The following is a 21169-nucleotide window of genomic DNA, read 5'->3' as shown; positions in this document are numbered from 1 at the left end:
TATTTATTTATTCATGAGAGACACACACAGAGAGAGGGGGAGAGAGAGGCAGAAACACAGGCAGAGGGAAAAACAGGCTCCCTGCAGGAGCCGGATGTGGGACTCGATCCCAGGACCCTGGATCACGCTCTGAGCCGAAGGTGGACACTCAACCGCTGAGCCACCCAGGGGCCCCCTTTCTGGAATTTCGAAGCCACTCCCAGGCAGCCTCTCGTGGTGGCATCTTAAATAGGCCTCTTGAAGTTCCCGCAAAGCTCTGGTTTTAGATCCAAAATATTTCTGGAGACTAAAATTACAGGTAGAGTCCTACTGTTTATTTGCCTCAGTGATCTAAGTCATCAATCTGCTTATTTCCTTCTGGGAAGTCAGCTCTGTACCTGAGCTTCCAACTATATAACTCTCATTTGTCACTTACAAAGCATGGAAACTAGAAGCTGATGGTTTAAAGTGATGTTAAAAGCTCCTTTCTTTGAGGGCTCTTTCTAGCCCTGGATCAGAACCCGGACTGTGGTTCAGAACATCTTGAAGCCTGTTTTATTGGAAACAGCTCCAGATACAAGGCCTGACTTCATCCAGCTGTGCCCTTTCCTTGCTTTTTTCCCCTCTGTGCTGCGGAAAGCTGGGATTCACTGGGGCCACTGGAAAAGACTTGATTCCCTTGGATTTCCTGCTACTTTTGTGAGCACAGTACCTTGATCCCCCTCAGGACCACTCTTCCCAGTTAGCCTTCCGCCTGCATCTACCTGGACCCCAGCTGTCCTGTTCTTTCCTCTCTAGCATTTGTCCCACAAGAATCCCTGCTCTTCAGTTCAGCCATTAAACTGGAGCCAGCTTTCTACCATCTTCTGGCAGGAAGAGTTAAGCTCTGCTTCCCCGTCCCCTTCCCCTCCCTTACGTCAGTTTCCTAGCTGCGCAGGGCAACCAACCGCAAACACCACCTATCAGCTTTGCTCTGCATGTCCCAAGTTGCCACCCCGTCCCAATCCCCTGGTTAGATTTCCTTTCCTTCTACAATGCTCCCTTTTACATGTATTTTCTGACAAATCCCTCCGGATTCTGTGTGGTGAATACCAAACTGCAGTAAAACCTAACCTCTGTCGCTTACGCTGCCACCCTGACCTCCTTCCTGAACTCGTGTCTTGTTTCTAAATATATGATCAACAGTTCCCTTTGCATCCATTGCCATGGCCTCAGACTCGATGCCTTCCCAACTGAGCTGTTCCTTCATTTCTATTTTCTCCTAATGGCATCACAGTCTGATTCTTGTTTGTTTCTTATACCCTTGTTCAATTAAATGCCACATTTATAGATTCTACCCTAAAAGTTTTCTTTTTTAATCCATTTCCTCTCAAGTTTCCTGGCACTGTCCTAGCAGATAGCCTGACTTAAGCTTTCCACTTTTGAGAGAGAAAGCTCACATATGGCTACAAGAACCCAATTAAGCCAGAGTTAACACTATAATAAGAATGAGAGATTCAGCGTTTCTAGAGATTCTAATTTAGGACTAAATGTTATTTCTACCAGTATTTTTGGAATGACTTAAGTTAATCCTGATAGGAATCTGAATGAGAATTAAGGTTTTGCAGCCACCATAAAAAAACAAATTATGTCAGGAGGTGATACAGCAACAGTTTTAAGGGGAAAATGTTCATTATTTTGTCATAATCAATGAAATGTCAGGTCAAATCAATGGAAGCAATTGTGGTGCTATTATTTCAGTGAAGTATTGAGAAAAATAGTAAGAAGGAATCTTCTGGTATCAGATTTTCCAGCCCTGGTTGTGTAGCCCCAGGCGGCCTGGCCTCTCTGAAGTGTATCGCTTTGACTTACAAAATAACAGGATTAGCCTAGATCCCACTTGCACTCGCTCCTATTCTCCTACTCTCCTATTACCTCTTTCTCTGTCTCCAGAAAAGTTCTGTCAGAGGAAGGAACTTTCTGGGCTCTCTCTCTTCATTTTGAAGAAACGAATCCACGAACTCTCCCCACCTCCTAGCAAGCCCTGCCACATTAGCTAATTTTTATGGTCGTTTCCTATGCTAAGGCCTAGGGTCTAAATTCACTGGTATTTTTACTCTTAAATTCTTCTAAAAATGATTGCATACCTAGATCATCTTAAAACTCTTTTCCCTGCATGGATTGTTGAAGAACTTACTTGAAAGAGCCAGCTGTTCACATGTGTAGGGCTGGAAGGGACTCCAGGATTGAGTGAGACAAGGATGGTGGGCCCCCGCCAATCACACTCTTGCGAGGTGCGAGCATGGGGCAAACTCCTGTTGTTCACTTCAGAGAAACAGCTTCCCTCTTCCCTTTTCCTTCCACTGAGCTACCCTAGTACTTAATTTATCTCTTCTGATGTTAATTCAATTCAGCAATTGCTGAGTGCCTACTACAGGTAAGGCATTTTCTATGTTATTTTTAATTACGTCCATGGCTAATTTCCCCTTCTGGATGGTCACCTCTTTGATGGGAGCCTCCTCTTATTACTTCTTATCCCCAGTGCCAAGCACAGTGCCTTGGGCACAACTAACACATAGCAGACATTTTTGATTGAAAAATAAATAAATAATAGTGGAAGTGGAGCACACCTTTTTGAAGACCTTTTGATAGAAGTATTCAAAATTAACAACTATGACTAATTTGCTATCTGGGTTCTGTGCCACTTACGCCCTTAAAATTGATATTATTTTTGAGACTGACAGTTCCTAAAACCAGGAATGGTGAAGTCTAAGGACAATATACCATTTGTGGCCTCCAAATCCTAGAACATTTCCTTTTCCCTGAAACACTAAGCTACTGAAATTCAAACCTGAAAATTCCTGGTGGGTTGTGAGTGCAATGCAGTTCTAGGTTTTGAGTCTTCTGAGTCTTTTGAGCAATCTGGGTGCTCACAGAGTGATTACTGAGGACATTCAAGAACTCTATTATTAAAGTTGGATTCAGGGGCCCCTGGCTGGCTCAGTCAGTAGAGCATATGCAACCCGTGATCTCAGGGCTGTGAGTTCCAGCCCGACACTGGGTATCCAGCTTACTTAAAACAAGTGAGTAAATAAAGTTAAATTTAATTCATAATTCAGGTATATTTTTTGGTCAAACTGAAGGCATTAAGGTAGTTAGTATATTCCTCAAAAATATGGTGGAATAAGCATACATTTCACCTGCTATTTTGCTATTTTCCTGATGTCAGATACAGATTGAGAATAAAAAGAAGAATATACCATATGCTGTGTTCTCTATCCCACATCATCGCCCCACCAGAAATAACATCACACGGACACAGTTGTCTGGTTTTAATTGTAACTTATGCAAAAAATTGGGGCTGAAGTTCTACCCAACTACTGAAACAGCCAATGCCAACTTTGGAAATAGGCATTTCCAATAATTAAATGTTATTATAGATATTAAAGGAGATATATATGTATGTATATATACATACATATATGTATATATAGATAGAGAGAAGAGAGGGAGATAGAGAAGGAGATTCTTCAATTCAAACAAATGTATGCTTCTAGCTATATGGCTTTTCATGGATTTACCTTTCTGTATCCTAGGATTTTCCTTGTTAGATGTACTGTGGTTTAAGAAATGCAATATTTTAGGACCTTCTTTTTTCATCATACCATTAGCCAACCAATTTTAACAAACTAGTGATAAAATATAATGTATCGAGATGACTTTCACTTAAATTATAAAGTCTATACAGTACTGATGGAGATCTGTTTTAAATTCTAAAAAGCCAAAGGCAGTGAAATATCTTCAGCATTTGAAATATTAATCATATTTTAAGAAAGAATTAAAAAAGGCAATGAGTTCCCGAAATTAGTATCCATCAATTGAAAACTGAAAATGTCAACCGATTAACCAGCTCTATTGTCTGTACTTTGCCAAGTAGTCAATTTAGCTGACTCTTCCAAATCAACTGATTCCCAGATGCCAGGAAAACAGTTACATAATTGTTAGTCATTAAGTTTCCAAGAATTATTCCTACCAAGTTTCAATAAGATCATGGTTTTCTTTTGGCCTTCATGACAGGGAAGGTTTATGGGATCCACTTCTCTGTATATTCATAATAAAAATCATTCCAATCAAGAGAATCTGTAATTTAATGTAGAAAAAAATGAGCACTCACAATAGAGAAGCATGTAAATATCAAATAATAACCAGCCGGAACCCCAACATTGTAACCTTAGGCTAATTATGTCTAAAATGGATATCAAAGGCATAGATTGATCATTCTTGACTAGAAGATGGCAGGCATTTTCACTGTTACTAATGTCGCACTGTGTGCTTTACCTCTGAGGGATGGATCTCTTAGGTGTATTGGATGCCATTGAGAACCACCTGAATACATAATGAATATACTTGCATTTAGCAATAGGGGAAATAAAATAATCTCCTTAATATAAAAATGTATTAACTGAGAACTTTTCAGTGAGTAAAAATAAGATTTAATAAGACTGTAAGTGTGTAATTATGTGTGTCATGAGTGCAATATCTGACCTTGCTGAAGGGATTCGCCTATCAGTAATTCCAGAGCAAGAAGGCAGTGGTCCTGTGGACACTTCCAAAACATCTCAACTAAGTACCTGCAAAAACAAAACAGATCAAAAGACCAACCACAGAACAAGGACGGTATTGCAAATGTACCCGTCTGTTATCCACCAGTGTGTCTCCATGGTTAGAACAGTGGCGAGGGCAGCCTTAGACAGGACATACTAGATGCTTGATAAATATTTGTCGAATCAATAAATGGAATCAAAGCTGGGTGAAATTGATTGTTTCCATAGTTCCAATTCTACTGTGAATTTTAAAAACTGATAGTTTTTGGTTCCTCAATATTCCCTTGAATCTTATGATTAGAAACAATGGTGAGGTGACAAGTATCTTGCATTGATTGCCCTGTTTTATTTGTGTGTTCACAGGCAAATGGACATAGTTTTGTACATATGGAACATGAAAAAGCTGTATTACTACTGAAGAGTTTCCAGAATACAGTAGACCTAGTTATTCAACGTGAGCTTACTGTCTAAATATTTTTTATAAATAGTGAAGATACGTCTAGCCAGACCTAATGTTCAAAAATAAATTTATACATAGAAACAAATTTTGCCAATTGCTGGACCAATGGCAAACATTAGTGCCAAATGTATAATACTATATGTTAGCACTGATCATCCTTAAAAATGTTAACTATATAAATATGATGTTCATGTGGTTATGTATTAGTTTTAATTGTCAGCCTCTGGCTGTGCATTGGTGCAGTTTTGTTTTTGTTTTTGTTTTGTTTTTTTTTAATCAAATAAGTTTCTTCTCGAAGTGGATTTCATATAATTTCGGAGCACGGAAGCACATACAAGCTCTTTACGAATTCTGCTCTCCATCAGAAACACTGCCTCAAAGTTGTATATGCCTTTATATAGAAAATACGAATATAAAGAATTGTAATTCCCATTAAATATTTCTAGCACAGGTATATGTTGGCATATATACAAAAAGAATATAGAGAAAACAATATTTTCATAAACTAAACATCTCGGATTGAGAAAGAAACTATATCTTAAAATAAGACTTTACTATATTGAATCTTTTTCAATAAAAATTACATGATAATGCCTTATGAAAGTAACTGTACATATGGTATAAAGTGTTTATACTTGGTTCCATATTCATTTGCTAAATTCTCATTAACACAGAGTGAAATATTTCATAAATTAGCCATTTATCTCTGGGACCGGAATAAAAATAGGACAAATTAATTTGTTCAATGCCTTTAGCTAATTATAACACACACAGAATTAAGAAACAGACTAAAGGTCATTATAGATAAATCCTTTTCACCACAAATTTATGCAGTGAATGATGGGTGGCAGGAAAGATATTGCTTTATTTCTTTCAAGTTTATGTTGATTATAAACTGTAGCCCCTGTGCTTTCCTTACTTGTAAATGTGGAATTTATTTGTGTGTTGCTTTATCTAATTTGCTACTTTTAAATAATTTAAAATGAGTTTTGGAGATTGATAAAATTTATCATTAAGAAAGACCGCTGTTAGAAAGTTATGGTGGATGATTAAAAAACTTTGGTATTTAAATATGAAACTTCAAATATAATTTCTCAGAGCTGTGGTCCCACTGTATTTATTAATGTCAGTGCCTGTTTTTGTGGGCAAAAATAGGGAAAATACTTTTTTTCCAAAAAAGTTTCAAAGTATACAATCCTGGGTTCTGTCTCACTGGAAAGACAAGCATAGTCGATACAGAATTCGTTATTTTTACATTAGAATTGTTTTCCTCTATAAATGATCAAAATCCATTTTATAATTCTTTAAAATATTTCTTTTATATATTAGTCATTACTATGATTAAAATATTAATTTGGAATTTCAGAATAATTTCCCAGAGTTGGGTGTATGCATGCTCTCTCATATTTCCACATAGCTCATTATATACATATATATACATATATGTATACATATATATGTATATATATAAAATGAATTTAGTTTACATGCTAGTGTTTCAAGTATTCTATTAGGATTTTCACAATAGTATCATGTATTGATGTCACCAAAGCTCTGAGAGTAATATTTGTAAGTTAACTGTTTTATGGGGACATTGAAAATACTGTATTTTTGTAGGGTCTATTAAAATGAGTGTCACTTATTAGAAGTACAGTGGTATTTTTTGGCAATAGAATTTGTCACTTGAAGGCAAATGATACTTCACTTTATAGATGATGCACTAATTTTGATGTTGCTTTACGTCAGGGTGACATTATACCATGATTTTATAGGGTTTGACATTTAGCAAATGATTAAATGATTGGCCTATTTAATATGTTTCCCAGAAGTAACTTTTAAATGCATTTTAATATATCGACAGTTTCTGATGAGAAATGTCTTTCAGAGCCTAATTTTCTTTGTTAAAAACTCACACCAAACCACGGTACCACCGCTTCCAGCTGCTATGATAGGATGATCGTCATTAATCCAGATAGAGACCCCCCATTGGCCTCACCAGATCACTGAAAGGAAAAACAAACTCATGGGTGTAGTCTGGTGGTCAGTGAAGCATCTCAACCCGTCCCATCAGTTTTGTTTAATCTTTCATGGGAGAGGTAGAAGAAGAGCCACATATAGGACTTCCCAAGTCTCTTATGTCAGGTTTCCACATCAAACCCAGGGCTTCAGGAGATGCTTCTGAGGCACAGAGCTAAAAGGATCATAGTAATCACCGCTGCCACTCCTGGTGTGACAACGTTGTCCTGGGCCAGTATTTTAACCTTTCCTGTTGTACAGGAAATGAGAGAAAGAGAAAAGGGATTCCTGACCAACTGGAAAAGAAATGTGATGTGCCAAAGCACTTCACGGTCCATTGTACTGCTATGCTGCAGACTGAGAAGAGGCAGGTAATAATGAAAAAAGGCTTTTTTTTTTTTTTTTTTTAGATTGACTGAAAAAAAAAATCACTAATTACTTGAAGGGGTTAAAAAAATCTAATTCATTCCACAGATGACTAAAACCAAAAATACATTAATTTCTGAGTATTGACTTTTGGAGAAATGGGTTCTATTACCTGAAATTGGAATCTGGTGCATGTTAACAACAACAACAAAAAAGTTAAAGTTATGCCTTTTTAAAAAAGAGAATCGACAACAACGAAGAATGAAGGAGTGAATTCATGATGACTCCAATAGACTCATCTCTTGGTATTTGATTTTTATTGAGATCTTTTCTACTGAGGAAGCTGTCTATATCTAGCGGATCAATAAGACATAATGATGAGGAATGGAAAACACGATGGTGGAAAGAACAAGCACTGAAAAGTATTGGTAGAGTTCCTACAGATTTTGAAAGCCAAGTAGACATGCGTGGACGATTTTTAAAACGATTTACCTGACTTATAATACACTGCCTCAAAGGTTCTCTCTTATGATACTTCCCATCTTCCAGACAAGTCACCAAATACAGTAATTTTAAAACATAACTGTACATTTGACAAGGAATACTCAAAATCAGTATAATGTGCTGATATTTACAACATGCTAATTTATTGCTCACTGAAACCTATAAAATACATGCGTCCCGGGTTAATCAAAACTGTTGATTATGTAAACTTCAAACAATCCCAGTTGTTTCTGGGTCTTAGATTGGATTACGACTTGTAAGATGAAAAGTAGTTTTAGTGAGGATGACAAATCAGCATCAATTTGTTTTTAATTTTAAAGACGATTGTACACATATTACTAATATGATTCCTTATTTTAAAAGTAGGACCTATTTTAGCAGGTGAACTAAAGAGTATATTTAGACAGAGGAAAATGAAGAGATTAGATTTATACATTCAAATATGAAGTGAAAAGTATTTGAATTTGCCAAAATGATTAGATGAAGGGAGCCAGAAAAACATTTTACTGTAAATCATAAAATCATATTTAATATCTTCACCAAAATTTAAAAATTTGGAAGACATAGTGTGTTCGTCAACTTGTCTTTCATTGGCTCTTAATACTGTCCTCCATCGATTTCTGGCCCGTCATCGGCACACACATCATGGGTATGTTGTTATCAAGAGGCAAGAATACAACATAACCAGGTAGAGAGGCACGTTGGTAAAGGACTATCACTCTGAGCCTTTGATATATTCAATCAGGCACTATGTTTGCCTGATTGTTGATATACTGACCAGCAGTGGGTTTACTAGAACAGTAGGTCAGTAGAAAGTTCTGCAACATAATGAAATCCAGTAAGTTGAGAAGATGGGTCCTTTTTCTAGTATCAAGAAAAGCAGGGCTGAGTCTCCAGGAATGCTCCTCTCACAGGAATGCTAAAATCTTTCTGAAGCTCAATAAAATATTCAAACACTGGGTTGGTGATGTGCCCTCTCTTATGGTTGGTAGTGACCTCATCATGTAGGAATGGGGGGGGGAGGGGATCTGCAGATTTGAGATCACCTGCATGAACTTTTTTTCCTTAGCAATATAACTGCTTTCCATTAAGAAAAGCATCCTGCCTTGGCCCAGAATATTGCCCCATGGCTCCGTCAGGCCATTCCCCAAGTGTATGTGACAGTGAGAAAATAGAACGCGGTGGAAGAGCAGATGTGCATGGTAGAAAGCACGTGGGTTAATACCATAGGAGATCTTGGGTGCCAGCTCTCCTCTGCATCCATTCGGATTCATTTGATCTAAACCCTTCCGAGAATATATTTTCTGAAGCAGATGCAGTCTGCTGTGTGAAACTCAAAGCAGATGCAGTCCAGCTGGGTAGCTGCTACTTTCTGGACCTTCGGGGGGCATTTCCGTTTCTCGTACGTAAAACTGGCCTGTCTTCGTTGCTGCTATTGCTGCTGTAGATTCGTCCCTGTGACTCCCTTTGGTGTTCCAGATGCAGTGGATGGCCACTTCTGTCCTGCTGCACAAGGATAAGAGGCCTCCTTAGAGTTCTCGTTGTTTGGAACCCCTTGAGGATCTGCTGAGGGTTCCAGCTTCCAGTTCGGGAAGAACTTCCTTGGGTGACCAAGGAACAGGGAGGGGAGTAGTAGCATTAACCGAGGTGCCAAGGTAGAGCAATTCTGTCTCTAACAACAAACCAGCCTCGTGTGCTAGGGGGAGGGTGATAATGCCTTAGTAGAACCAAGTTTCCACTTCTGTTCTTAGAATGTAAAATTTTACTGTATCAATGACTCAAAGCCTGCCAGCTGGTTTGTTATGGGGAGAGGTTCCAATCTTCCTCAGGTTTGACACTATCTGTAAGAGAATGGTTTGGAAACTCTCCTGTGAGGGTCAAAGTTGCATGACTTCTACTTTGGAGAATTCAGAGATTTTTGATATATGGGAGGGGCTGGGGGGACCATACACTCAAGTTTTGATAAAAAAAAATACATGAAAATCTAGGACTATTGAATCCCCTGGACTCTTAACTATATGATTATCTTGATCTTCCTGAGAGCAGTTCTAGGGGAAGTAAAGAGAAAATCTTAGGGCAGGGGAAAAATTCACTGGTTCCAGCTTTAGAAGGTTTAGAAGCATTACTCCACCTGCCAGTTTCCCTGGTTGGATTTTGTTGTAGGGAGTCAGCTCACACTCTGTAACAACCCACTGAGCACTAAGCAAGATAAGAAATGGGACCAGATGTAAGAGAGGCAGAGAAGACTACCTCTGCAGCTGCCCTGAAATCTCCCCAAACGATGCTCCAAAACACTTTTTGTTTGTTTGTTTGTTTGTTTGTTTGTTTTGGCCTGATTTTGTTAATAGCAGCACATCAAAGAGTAGAAGATCATGAAATCCAGGCAGGGTTTATGTAGAAAGCACTGAAATCCTGTGCCTGTGACTCATTAGCCTGGGGTTGGAACCAGTGTCAGCCCGACCTGAAGAAAAGGCCCTGAGTAAACTTCTACAAATATTATATTCAAACTGAGCATACTTTTCAATGTATGTGGGAATGAGTGTTGAGAAAAGTTGAATAAATCATCCCATCTTTCTCTAGTTTGAGTACATATATTTTTTTCCTAGAAACTATCACTGTTGCACACTCATTTGTGCCAGGCTTTCCTTTTGTTTCTTTGTGTCTTTAAAATAACATAAGCAGCCTATGGTCGGGTCACTCCCTACCTGAAGTAAAATATCTTAGAACAGACACTTTTTTTTTGAGACTTTTATTTTCGCCAGAAAACTCCATATTTTCTCCATAGAAAGACAATTACTACAGCTGAATCTCAGATGACCGAGGTACGTCATTCAAAATTCAAAACATTTGGGGGAATTTTATTGAAGAATAGAATGAGAACAGTAAGTGCAACGCTTATAAGCATTTGTTGGGCTTCAGCTATCTACCAGGCCCTGCAAAGGGTATATAACATGATCTCCTCTGCACAGAGTCTCACAATCAAGTGGGAAGATGAGAGAGCTCCCAGGAAAAAAGACAGGACAAGGCAATGTGGTGAGTCCCTCTGTCCTTGCCCTCAGCCCATGTATCACAAAAGGAAGTAGCATCTTTATCTGGTCAACTGTCTTCTGGGGTTGAGCATGGCTGATCCCTCGGAGCTGTAGATAGTTCTCCTTGCGGGTTCTTGCGGCCTTTGGCGGCCATTATCAATATTCGGCAAGATGTCGGGCAGTATTTGATAGGCTGTGAGTGGCCAAAGTGGAGACTTACTGGACAGGATGAGTAGCGGCCGTAGTCCCTCGAATCTGTGGAGAATTTTGTCAGTTGGTTTGTTGCAAAGAAGAGAGAGAATATAATGAAAAATGTACTGCTCAGCCTGGCCCAGCACCGTGTCTATCTGCCCCCGACATGTGGGGGAAAGACATGGAAGTGATGAGTTCTTTAAAAGGCGTGGGCTTTTGGATGAGGAGGCTCTTCTGTGTTACGTCCCCCGAGGGTTGCTCCTATGACTACCGCCTCTGACAGACTACGGGGAGCGTGGGAGTCGTCGGGATCCAGTACTAGAAGGAGGCACCCGGAAATGCAATGAGCTGGATGTTCCTTCAGCCAGCCGAGTTTCCTGTTTGTTTACCTCACGTCCTTTGATGGGGAGAAGGACATTTCCACTGCACCTGGTTCATCCTGTCCCACGAAAATACTGTTTGCGTGAGGTGGGATCACACGTATTTACACACCACGGACGTCCATTCATTCCTCCAAGGAAGTTGGATTCCTCTGAATCTAGGAATTACTTGTTGCTTCTTCACCCTGCCTGCACCTCGTCCGTGTATCAGACCCCTGGAAATCCTGAGCTTTCCCTGAGTATTTCCCGTGCTTGGCAACCTCAGCCTCTGCCCACACTGGTCCCTCCACCAAATCCTCTCCCCATCCTCTTCCTAAATTACCAAAATTATATGCAGCCTTCAGAGTCCAGCTCAAGCATCACCACCAAGATAAAACTGAGAGAAATTTCTCTTATGATCATAGTCATATCCGGTTTTGGTGTATTTATAGCACTTATCCCATTCCACCTAAGCTCATAGCTATTTGTTACTTACGCGTCCTCTCCTATCAACTGTACACTCCGGAGGGGATCAGAAACTACTTGGGAGGCTTCCAGACCGAAGAGCTGCAGAAGGCACTTACGGTTTTGCTCACCATGTATCGTTGGGGCCTGTCTGAGTTTCAGAAGCATAGTAGGTGCTCAATAAATGTTTATACAGTCATCACACGGATGACAGGCCTGGCACACAAACACAATAAATATCAAATTAAATGGGAAGTTGGTGTCCAGCTTGCACAATCTTACACCACAGACGTTTCACTTTCTCAGTTCATTCACCATGCCTAGGGTTTCTGGGGGGGTTCAGGTTTTGGTTTTTTTAATTCTCCCTTTTAATCTAATTCCCCTGCCCTCCTTTAGGCTCTTCTGTCATGTGTCAGCAGTTGTGTTTCACTTCTCTTTTCTGTGTCCTAAGGACCTTAACACCATCCAAAAAATTTAAGACATGGCTTTTGTTCATTGACTTGGAATACATAGCACCTATCCTTTTGATTTGTTTGGGTTTTATTTCTTGTCTTGGAAGAAGTCGTGCATACAGACTCCAGGAATGTTTCAGAGGAACGAGTGCATGAATTTCAACTCACAGGGCCGTGGTTCTGACTTAAAGGCATCTTACAGATAATAAGCCTAGTTCCCTCATTTTTTTGGAGGCCCAAGGCCTCAAGAGGTAACATGACTCCGTGCGTGGCTGGATCTGGTTTTAGACTCTGTTTAACGCTCTTCTTCCTGTACGTTGTGACTTGGTAGATTACTTTGCAAAAGCTATTTTTAAAATTTGGAGGCATGAAGAATGGTTAAGAGAGTTGGGTTGGGTCGGGAATGGGGTTAGGGAGAGGTGGTTGGGCCGAGGGAGTCCCCACCCTATTTTAGCTCTGGAAGTAAATGAAGCTTCTGCCTCATGCTGCCTATTGTACAATAAAGAAGAGTCGTCCACAGGCCTTTGGCCACAGTTCAAGTCTGACCAGGCTTACACGCTGCGTTTTGGCATCATTTCGTGGACGGCTTCCACCTGTATCCCAAAAGTGAAAATGTCTTACCCTCCAGCCAGAATTATCAAGAACTACTGCAAAAGCTGTAACATGCCTATTTAGATAAGTCACAAGAAAATGTTGGTTAACTGGGGGAAACCGCTTGCCCCCAGCCACACTTTTACAGAGGTCAGAACCTGGCCTGTTGCTATGGAAGTGGAGAGAAAGCTATTTATGCTCCACCAGCATTAGCTTCTTTAGCTACATCCCTTACAGGGGGAAACGGGGACTCCAGCCCCTCAAAGGAGAAACAGGGGAAAGGCCTGGGCTGGTACACTCCTCACCACAGTTCCTTTATTACCTGGTAGGATCTTGATTTCTGTGCCTTTCTTTCTCAGCTTTCTCTCGGAAATATTTCTCGAATTTTTCCATTTGAGTTGGAAAGCACACTGACTACAGAATTTAGCGAAGTATTCTCAGTGTTAAATCCACGTCTCATCTGCCATTTTGCTTATACAAAGAATATCCATTACTTTCCATTCCTTTGTACGAGGGGAACTTGCTATCTCCTGACACAAAGAGAACTTGCTAGATGGCTGATAATGGCTTCGTTTGGGGGATTTTTTTTTAAATTCTAGAAGCCATAAGTATACACTGAAGGAAACTTTCATCATTATTTTCTTTAAGAGTTTGGTGCCTCAGGCTCTCCATAGGTCTACACGTTGGTCTCACAGTTCCGTGTTTATGTATTTGCAGAGGAAAAGGATGCCAATGTCTGTGTGAACCAACGGAGATGAAAATGAAAAGTAAATGACTGAGTGACATTTTAGAGTCGGACGAGGATTTCAGAATAGTGAAGAGTGCTTCATGTTAGGGAAGAGCACTTTAGCATCATGAGGGTGAGGACAGACTCGAAGGCTGGACGCAGGAGAGAAATAAGGAAGTTATTAGGGATGAATGGAAAAAGGAAAAGGAGAGGGAGAAGGGACTGACCGAGGCTCACAGAGGCTGCCTGACGGACACCGGATCGGCCTGGGGGCGGGCGCGCTCCTCTCTCCCTCTCTGTTCTGTCTCCGGCCGGAAGCATGGTCTCTCGGCTCTTCTTGGTTTCTGGCCTCCCTCCTACTCTTCCAGAAGTAGGGAGATCTCGAAATGAAAGAATAAGGCATCTAGCAAAATTATTTCTCATTCTATGGCTGTTTATTTCCAGAAACTTCCTTCGTAATGCCATGGGTAATTTGTGAGGCAGGCAACCTCTCGGCCCGAAAAAAATCACCAAAGTCCTCTCACTAAAGAACAACCGTCATCACCGGGCAGTTTTCCGAGGTCCGGGCTAATGTCAAACACGACCTGGCACCTGGTCCCCGGGCTTCAGGGCGACGTCGTCGAGGGAGACAGGCCGGCGGCCGGGAAGGCGGCGGCGGACACAGGCCTGGGCCGGCCCCACCCCCGGTGCTGGCGCGGCGGGCTGCGTGGCCACACTCCCGACGTCCCCGGTCCCTGGGTCCCCGCCGCGGACAGGCCCAAGCCCCGGAGCGGGGAGAGGGGGATCCGCGCGGCGGGCGCAGTCCTGGCCGCCTCCGGGAGGCCGAGCCCCGGGCCGTCGGGGTGACCCGCGTCCTGAGCCCAGCTCCGGGGCCCCGCCCCGCCGCGTAGCCCGCGCCTTTCTCTGAGACGCCCCTTGCTAACCTCCTCGAGCGCCCCGCGTGTGGGTCCACGTTGTTTCTTTTCCGACCGCTTCGTCTTTTCTTCAACCCCAAGCAGAACGAGGAGAACGTGCTCCTCCGCCCTCCAGCCTCTGCGCAGCCGCGTCAGAGCCGCGTCAGACCGCGTCAGAGCCGCGAGGAGGGCGGAGGGCGGAGGGCGGAGGGCGGAGGGCGCGCTCTCTCAGGACGAGCGTCCGACCGTCGCTGGGGGCGGGTCTCCGGACGGACTTGGTCAGCCGCGCCTGCCGGTCGGTCAACGGGCGGGAGGGGCTCTGCCCGCGCTGGGGGCGCCGCGTGGTCGCGACACGGCGTGCAGCAGGCAGCGCGGCGACACACCAGGGCGCGGCCGGCGAGCGTCGCAGGCCCGGCTGGCGACCATCTCCCTGAGAAGCTCCGACTGGAGGCGCGGGCTCGGACACGCGGCAGTCCCTTGTCTGTTGTTTCTTTCTAGGTTTTCACGTATTTCTGAAAAATGATAGTTACTGGCCCTGCGGTGCAGGGGCCTGGCTCAGCACAAGCCGCTCGCAGCTCAAGCACTGCACGCTCTGTTCCTTGGTGGCCCCCCCGCAAGCGCCGCCAGCGCGCCCACATGCAGGATTCGCCCAGGCCCGGGTGTGGGCTGAGCGCGGCCGCGTCGAGGGCTGCCCAGGCCCCTCTCCCAGCCCTTCCGCGGCCGAAATCCGCAGCTTGTCCTTGTTGAAAGTCGCCGAAATGAAAACACCTTGGCTCGCTGCACGCTCCGCGGAGGCCGCAAACGTTCACGCGCAAAGGACGCCGAGGACCGTGGGAGACGGAGATGAGCGACGGTGCGGAGGAGCCGCGTGGGCGCACACACGAGGCGAGAGCGGAGAACCACGCAGTAGCGCCTTCCCTCCTGGCCCGATGCGACGGCGGACGGCCCGTCGGCTGGATCCGGGTTTTTTAAGATTTATGAGAAGGTGGGGCGGGGCGGGCACAGGGAGCGGGAGAGAGGATCGTGACCCCGGGGTCGTGACCTGAGCCCAACCACGAGCCGAGGCTGGAGCGGAGGCTGGGCGGCGCCCTCCGCGTGACCTGGGGTCGTGTGCGGAGGCTCGCGTTCCCTCCCCCGCAGGCAGGCTCCTGTCCCCCACGTGTTCTTCCCCGAAGCGGACGCCGTGCGGCGCGGGTGGAGTGGCGCGAGCCGGGCGGCCCCACGCGCCCCCGCGGGGAGGCGGACTGGCGGGGCTGCCGCGGTTCCCACGCGCCCTGGGCTTCGGCTCCCGGGGAGGCTCCCTCACCGGCCGAGGCCGCAGTCACGGAGGCGGCGCCGCCTGACGGGGAGGGACGGGGCGGGGGACGCCTGCTGTCTCTCGACGCTTGGCTTTCAACTGAGTCACTGGCGTGTGGCCGCGGGGGCACGTGACACCTCCCAGGAAGCGAGCATCGCGGCCGAGGCGCCCGGGACCCCCGCCCCAAGGCCTCGGAGGGCTGCGGGGCCACCCGGCCACCCCCGCGGCACCCGGAACCGGGGCCGCCCCACGTCCCCGACATTGTCCTCGGGGACCAGCCCGTCGGGCCACGCCGGCGGGAGAAGCAGCGCTGCGGTTTCCCACCCAACAAAATCCTCGCGTTTTCGTCTGTTCTTTGAGATTAAAATTAAGGATTTTATTCTAAGGTCGGGTAAGAATTAACCTAGAAGCGGAACTGCAACCCCCTGATAAAAGTGGGCTCGGCACGCGCATGCCCGAGAACGTTCTGGAAAGTCGGCTGCCCTGCGGGGAGTCCCGGCGCGTCGGACGAGGAAACGGAGCTCCCAGGCCCGTCCGCCGCGGAGGCGCAGCGGGCTGGCGGCGGCCGTGACCTGTGCTCGTCCCGCAGAGCCAGCCGGTGGGCGCTGCCTCGGGGTCCTCGGGCGTCCTCGGCGGCGCGGGCAGGGCGCACGTCCAGGGCCCGCTCGGAAAGACGTCGTTCCTCGCGCTCTCAAACGGCCACTGGTGTTTACCGGCTGTGGCGTGCGGCGCCCCGGGTGCTCACACGGGGAGGCCCGGGCAGCGGAACTTTATACCGCGTGGAGCCCACGTGGTCCCCTAAGTGCGAGACGGACCTTCGGCGCGAACGCGCAGGGTTCAGGCCCGACGCCCGCCCTCGGACGCTCACCGGTCACGCTCCGAGCCGCCGCCGGACGCTCACCGGTCACGGTCCACGCGCCACTTTTGGACGCTCACCCGTGACGCTCCACGCACCACCTTTGGACGTCCACCCGTGACGCTCCACGCAGCCCGACGCTAATCCGTCACGCTCCATGACACCGGAGGCGCACCCGTCTCGCTCCCCATGGCCTGACACTCTCCCATCATGCTGCACGCGGCCCGCCGCCCACCCGTCATGCTGCACGCGCCGCCTCGGACGCTGATCCATCCTGCTGCGCACGGCCCGCCGCCCACCCGTCATGCTCCACGCGCCGCCCTCGGACGCCCACCCGTCACGCTGCACGCGGCCCGCCGCCGCGCTCCTGGGCCGTGGGTCCCCGGGCCCTGCCGAGGGCAAGGCCAGGCGCGGCCCCGCGGTGAGCGCACGCCGCCCGCGGCCCGACCTGAGCGCGCCCTGAGGAGGCCCTCGGCTGGCTCCGGGCTCCGGGGCCCCGACGGCGAAGCCCCGGCGACGGACGCGAGAGGGACGCCGCCCGGACGGAAGGGCCGCGAGCCCGTCTGCGGGGGAGCGGTGGCCGTGGCGCCCGGGCTCGGGCTCCCCGCTCGGGCGCCGCTGAGGGGGGGCGGGGGGCCGGGCCGCTCGAGGGGAACGCGGGACGGGCGGCTGCTCGCCGGGGGCGGCCTGAGGCGGCGCACGGAGCCCCCCGCCCCCGCCCGCCAGCGGCCCGCGGGCACCCGGGCCCGTGGCCTCGCCTCCCCGCACTCGCGAGGGGCGCCCCGACGGCCCGTCAGGCGGACGGACTCCCTGTCGCTTCTCTCCGCGCCCGGTGCGCAGCCTCCCGTCAGGCCTTCGTTGTTCTGCATCGGTTCCCATGGTAACGAGTCACCGGCGCAAAGTGTGGCTCCGCTTGGAGCTGTCTGCGCGGTCCTCGATCCTCCGCGGGGACGCCGCAGCCCCCCCCCCCCCCCCCCCCCCCCCCCGGCCCCGACTCCCTGCACCTCCTGATCCAGGTGTCCGTAGAGGCCAGGACGGAACCTTCGTGGTCGCGCGGCTCCCCCTCCTCCTCCTCCCCGGCCCAAGGGCCACTTACAGGCAACGCGGGGGAGGCGACTGGCGCTCCCCTTCCCATAAAACGTCCTCCATGTGCCCGAGATGTGCACAGCAGGGAACAAGTGTGCCTCGAATGGGGCCTTAAGTCGGTCTGATTTTAGGACAATGGGGACATTTACACAGACCTCCTCCCAGTGAGTCAAGTGCCAGGTGAGGGGAAGCCAAGGAGCCATCCCGAGAACTGAGCTCCGGGGAAGAGGCGACAGGATGGACACACGCACGGAAACCTGGTAACAGCCCGGGCGATGCAGGATCCGTAGGGAAGAGGCAGGAAACCTGCGGGGCCTGGGGAGCAAAGGGCTTGGGAGTTACCCCGCTGCAGCCAGAGAAGGCCTCCTGCAGACTCGGGCCCAACTCCACCTACAGAAGTGTTTTCCAAGTAATCTCTCCCGTAATAACATCCTGTATCTTATTTTGAGTTCTAGAATCCCACCGTGGCTTGGCAGTGAGCTTTAAGCCTAGCCACCCCAAGTCTCCTATGTCCTCAGTATTGAGAAAAAAGTCTCCATGCTGAATATGCTTTTTATTCAGTTTTTTTTGAAAAGTTAATGAATTCAGGGGAATGAAGATAGATGTTAGAAATAAAACCATGGGTATCTCTAAGAAAATCATCAAATGTAAATGATTCCTTCTTTGTCGGGTCTTATAAAAATAGGGGATACTTAAGCACACTGAAGTTTTAAAGTCACTGGATTATATTGTACAAAGGTATTTTTGGCCCTTTAAAAGGTTATTTTCCTACATGAAGAAAAGTTTTCTTATATAAAAACTTACTGCAACTCAGGTTTTGTGTCTCTGTAGAGAGGCACGTATATAGGTGTTTTTCTTTGTGCACTTGGTTTTTGCACAGGTAAATGAGGTTAAACATTGCCCAGGTATGCAGGTCAACTGACTTCTGTGGTAGCTGGATTAAGGAAAGCTTTTGGTGAATGGACAAAAGAAATCACAGGCTATTTCTTTGTATCTTTCTCTCTTCCCCAGCACTCTACCAGAGAACATCTCTTATTGAGTCAGGAAATCCTAATTTTTTGGAAAGTCCACAGGAAAACCAAGTTGCAAGTCTCAGGCTGATAAGAACATAAAGCAGTTCCCATGTTTGTTAGGATGGTTAATGTAGTTTCAGAGTATAATGCTGAAATAAATTTTAGACTCCATACCTGTAGTCTTTCCACTCTTATTGGTCTTGAATGTGGGAAAGGCATCCGTTCAGGGCAGTGAGTGATGTTGAATGTTAAGTTCTATTCCAGGAAATGTGATTTTAGCTTTGATGACGCCTAGTGTCAATGGAATGCAATAAATGTTTTATACTGCGTTACGATGTTTAGGTATTTTCCTTTAACATCCTCAGCTGCATTTTTCTCCTTAAAAACACAAGCCTTACTGTTTTCTTTTGGCAGTGAAGAGAAAGATAATTGATAGGCAGGTAAGCTGTCTCAAATCCGGGCAAGTTGCTCTTCGTACTGTGTACAGAAAGGACTAAATGAAGCTTAAGGTCAATGGCATGTGAAGGAGCGACTTTTTCCGAGTTAAAAACTCAGAGGTGAATCTACTAAATTGTTTGTCAGTTTCAAAGGCCATCTCAGATGACCTTATAGAAGTCAGGTTGCAAATGCCGTAGTTGCATTTTTCCCACTTTATAGCCACCCAGGGGCACCCCGCCCACCCAGTTGTACATAAGTAACCCATAATATGAACTATGGTCTCTTTATACTCAAGGAAGAGTTATTAACAACAGCAATTCTAAATAGACAGTGATAGATTTGTAATTAGTCTGTAAAGAATGGTAAGTAAACGGATATTAGATACTAGGTTTTAGAATTTTAAGTATCCATGAAAATGATTCTTCCTTCCATTCCTAAACTACTCGACAACCGGTTGCTTCGGATCTTACTTATTTGGGGGAGGGGGATACTGTGTAAAGAAGTTCTAATTCCACCCATTTATATTAATATTTTTCATATGCACACACATACAAATTATTCATTTTCCCTTTGAGATCATGTAAGTCAGTTAGTGAAATATTTCACTCTTCTTTAAGAAAAATTCCTATGCAGTGATGCAACATTGGGCCATGATTTTACTAAGATGAAGACAGTCTCTAGACTCATTCTTTTTCAAAATCTGACTTCACTACCATATGTGCAGCACAACAGTGACATCTTAAGGCCAAGTAACAAGAACTCCTTCAGCCAGAGAAAGAACTTGAATTGGGATGTGTTTTCAAAGAAATTTCATTATGTTATCAAGCAGTTTTCAAGTTCACAGTTCGCAACTGCTAGATCTTTATAAATGCTACTTTATGACTTCTTTTGCGGTCTTTGTGAACATTTTAATGTGCACTGGTAAACAGGAACATTTTACATAGACACATTGTATATTAATGCATGCATTTCATTGCATAGTTTATTGATACTCCCCTTGTAAAGCTTTTATGGAAGAAACAAGCCACAGGAGTATAGCAAAAGAGGCTTAATCTTTATAAATTGGGGCCTTTTCTGTCTCTTTGCTAGGCTAGGTGGCTGTATACAAACTCGGGTGGGAGGGGGCAAGAAACACCTCTTAACGTTTAAGGTTTTCTACATGGGTGAACTCTAGCCAACTCAAAGCAGATTGCTTACTTTAGTAAAAAATTTTACCATTTTATAAAAAAAAAAAAATTTAAATCATGACATGTTTAATTGAAATGGCTGTATTGTAATTAATTTGAGATAATTGTGATTTTGAGCTTATATAAAAAGTTGTCATTTTTGTATGTGCTAAAAATGTACAATTAACAGTACTTTTTAGTTGAACTACATATTGATGTAAATAAACACTGAATGAAGACATATTTACTACTTTATTAACATAGATTGTGAATGTACTTAATGGAGTTTGTTTTTTTTTGCAGTATAAGACCATAATGACCTTGAAAGCTGCTTCATTTTATGTGCAAAGGAGTCCTATGAATCTATATTTTAAATTTACTGAATCAGTGAAATTAATCACTTTGTCAGTTAATTTGCAAATGCAAGCTGTATTCTCCAGTTTCTTTTATGTATTGACACTAATTGGTAAAGGTGTACAATGTGATTAGAATGCATTTGAAAATGCTTTCTGTACAGATACAAAATACAGGGACTACAATAATGCTGTGCAGTGTATAGCAGAGCCATTTTTCGGCTTTGGTGTACTCAACTTTTTCAGTATTTAAAAACGTGTTTTGAATAACCTAAAAGTCTCTTTATTGTATAAATAATAAAATGTCACCTTATTGTAAAGTGTCTTTTGTTTAATATTGAAGC

The 21169-nt window shown here is 45.4% G+C and overlaps 1 protein-coding gene and 2 long non-coding RNA genes across 23 annotated transcripts in view; 2 read left to right on the top strand and 1 right to left on the bottom strand.

Moving 5' to 3' along the window:
• The window catches only part of LRRC7 (leucine rich repeat containing 7), a 492235-nt gene extending 485399 nt beyond the window's left edge, over positions 1-6836 (top strand). For 5 of the 6 annotated variants that reach the window (XM_038541686.1, XM_038541687.1, XM_038541684.1 and 2 more), the window contains one exon: positions 4926-6836. In XM_038541686.1, the coding sequence (XP_038397614.1) occupies positions 4926-5033 (108 nt within the window). In that variant the 3' untranslated portion in view covers positions 5034-6836. The remainder of the gene's footprint in view (positions 1-4925) is intronic. The other variant, XM_038541685.1, reaches the window with a different exon arrangement.
• LOC102156099 overlaps positions 1-17047 on the bottom strand; it is an 81115-nt gene extending 64068 nt beyond the window's left edge. For 6 of the 16 annotated variants that reach the window (XR_005361447.1, XR_005361440.1, XR_005361441.1 and 3 more), the window contains exons 1-5: positions 13951-14419; positions 13319-13732; positions 12085-13072; positions 4504-4589; positions 3992-4098 (exon numbers count right to left, since the gene is read on the bottom strand). This is a non-coding gene — a long non-coding RNA (uncharacterized LOC102156099). Of the gene's footprint in view, positions 1-3991; positions 4099-4503; positions 4590-10745; positions 11448-12072; positions 13073-13318; positions 13733-13950; positions 14420-14646; positions 14812-16781 lie in introns of those variants that run through there. The other 10 variants (XR_005361448.1, XR_005361449.1, XR_005361446.1 and 7 more) reach the window with 10 other exon arrangements.
• Positions 17048-17733: 686 nt separating this feature from the next.
• LOC119876396 lies at positions 17734-21145 on the top strand. Its single transcript, XR_005361437.1, has 2 exons — positions 17734-19425; positions 20776-21145. It is a non-coding gene; the product is annotated as an uncharacterized LOC119876396 (long non-coding RNA).
• The last annotated feature ends 24 nt before the right edge of the window (positions 21146-21169 follow it).

Source organism: Canis lupus, chromosome 6, assembly GCF_011100685.1.
Source record: "Canis lupus familiaris isolate Mischka breed German Shepherd chromosome 6, alternate assembly UU_Cfam_GSD_1.0, whole genome shotgun sequence".
Lineage (NCBI taxonomy): Eukaryota > Metazoa > Chordata > Mammalia > Carnivora > Canidae > Canis > Canis lupus.
The sequence above is the reverse complement of the archived record's forward strand: the minus strand, read 5'-3'. Positions and strand labels throughout refer to the sequence as shown.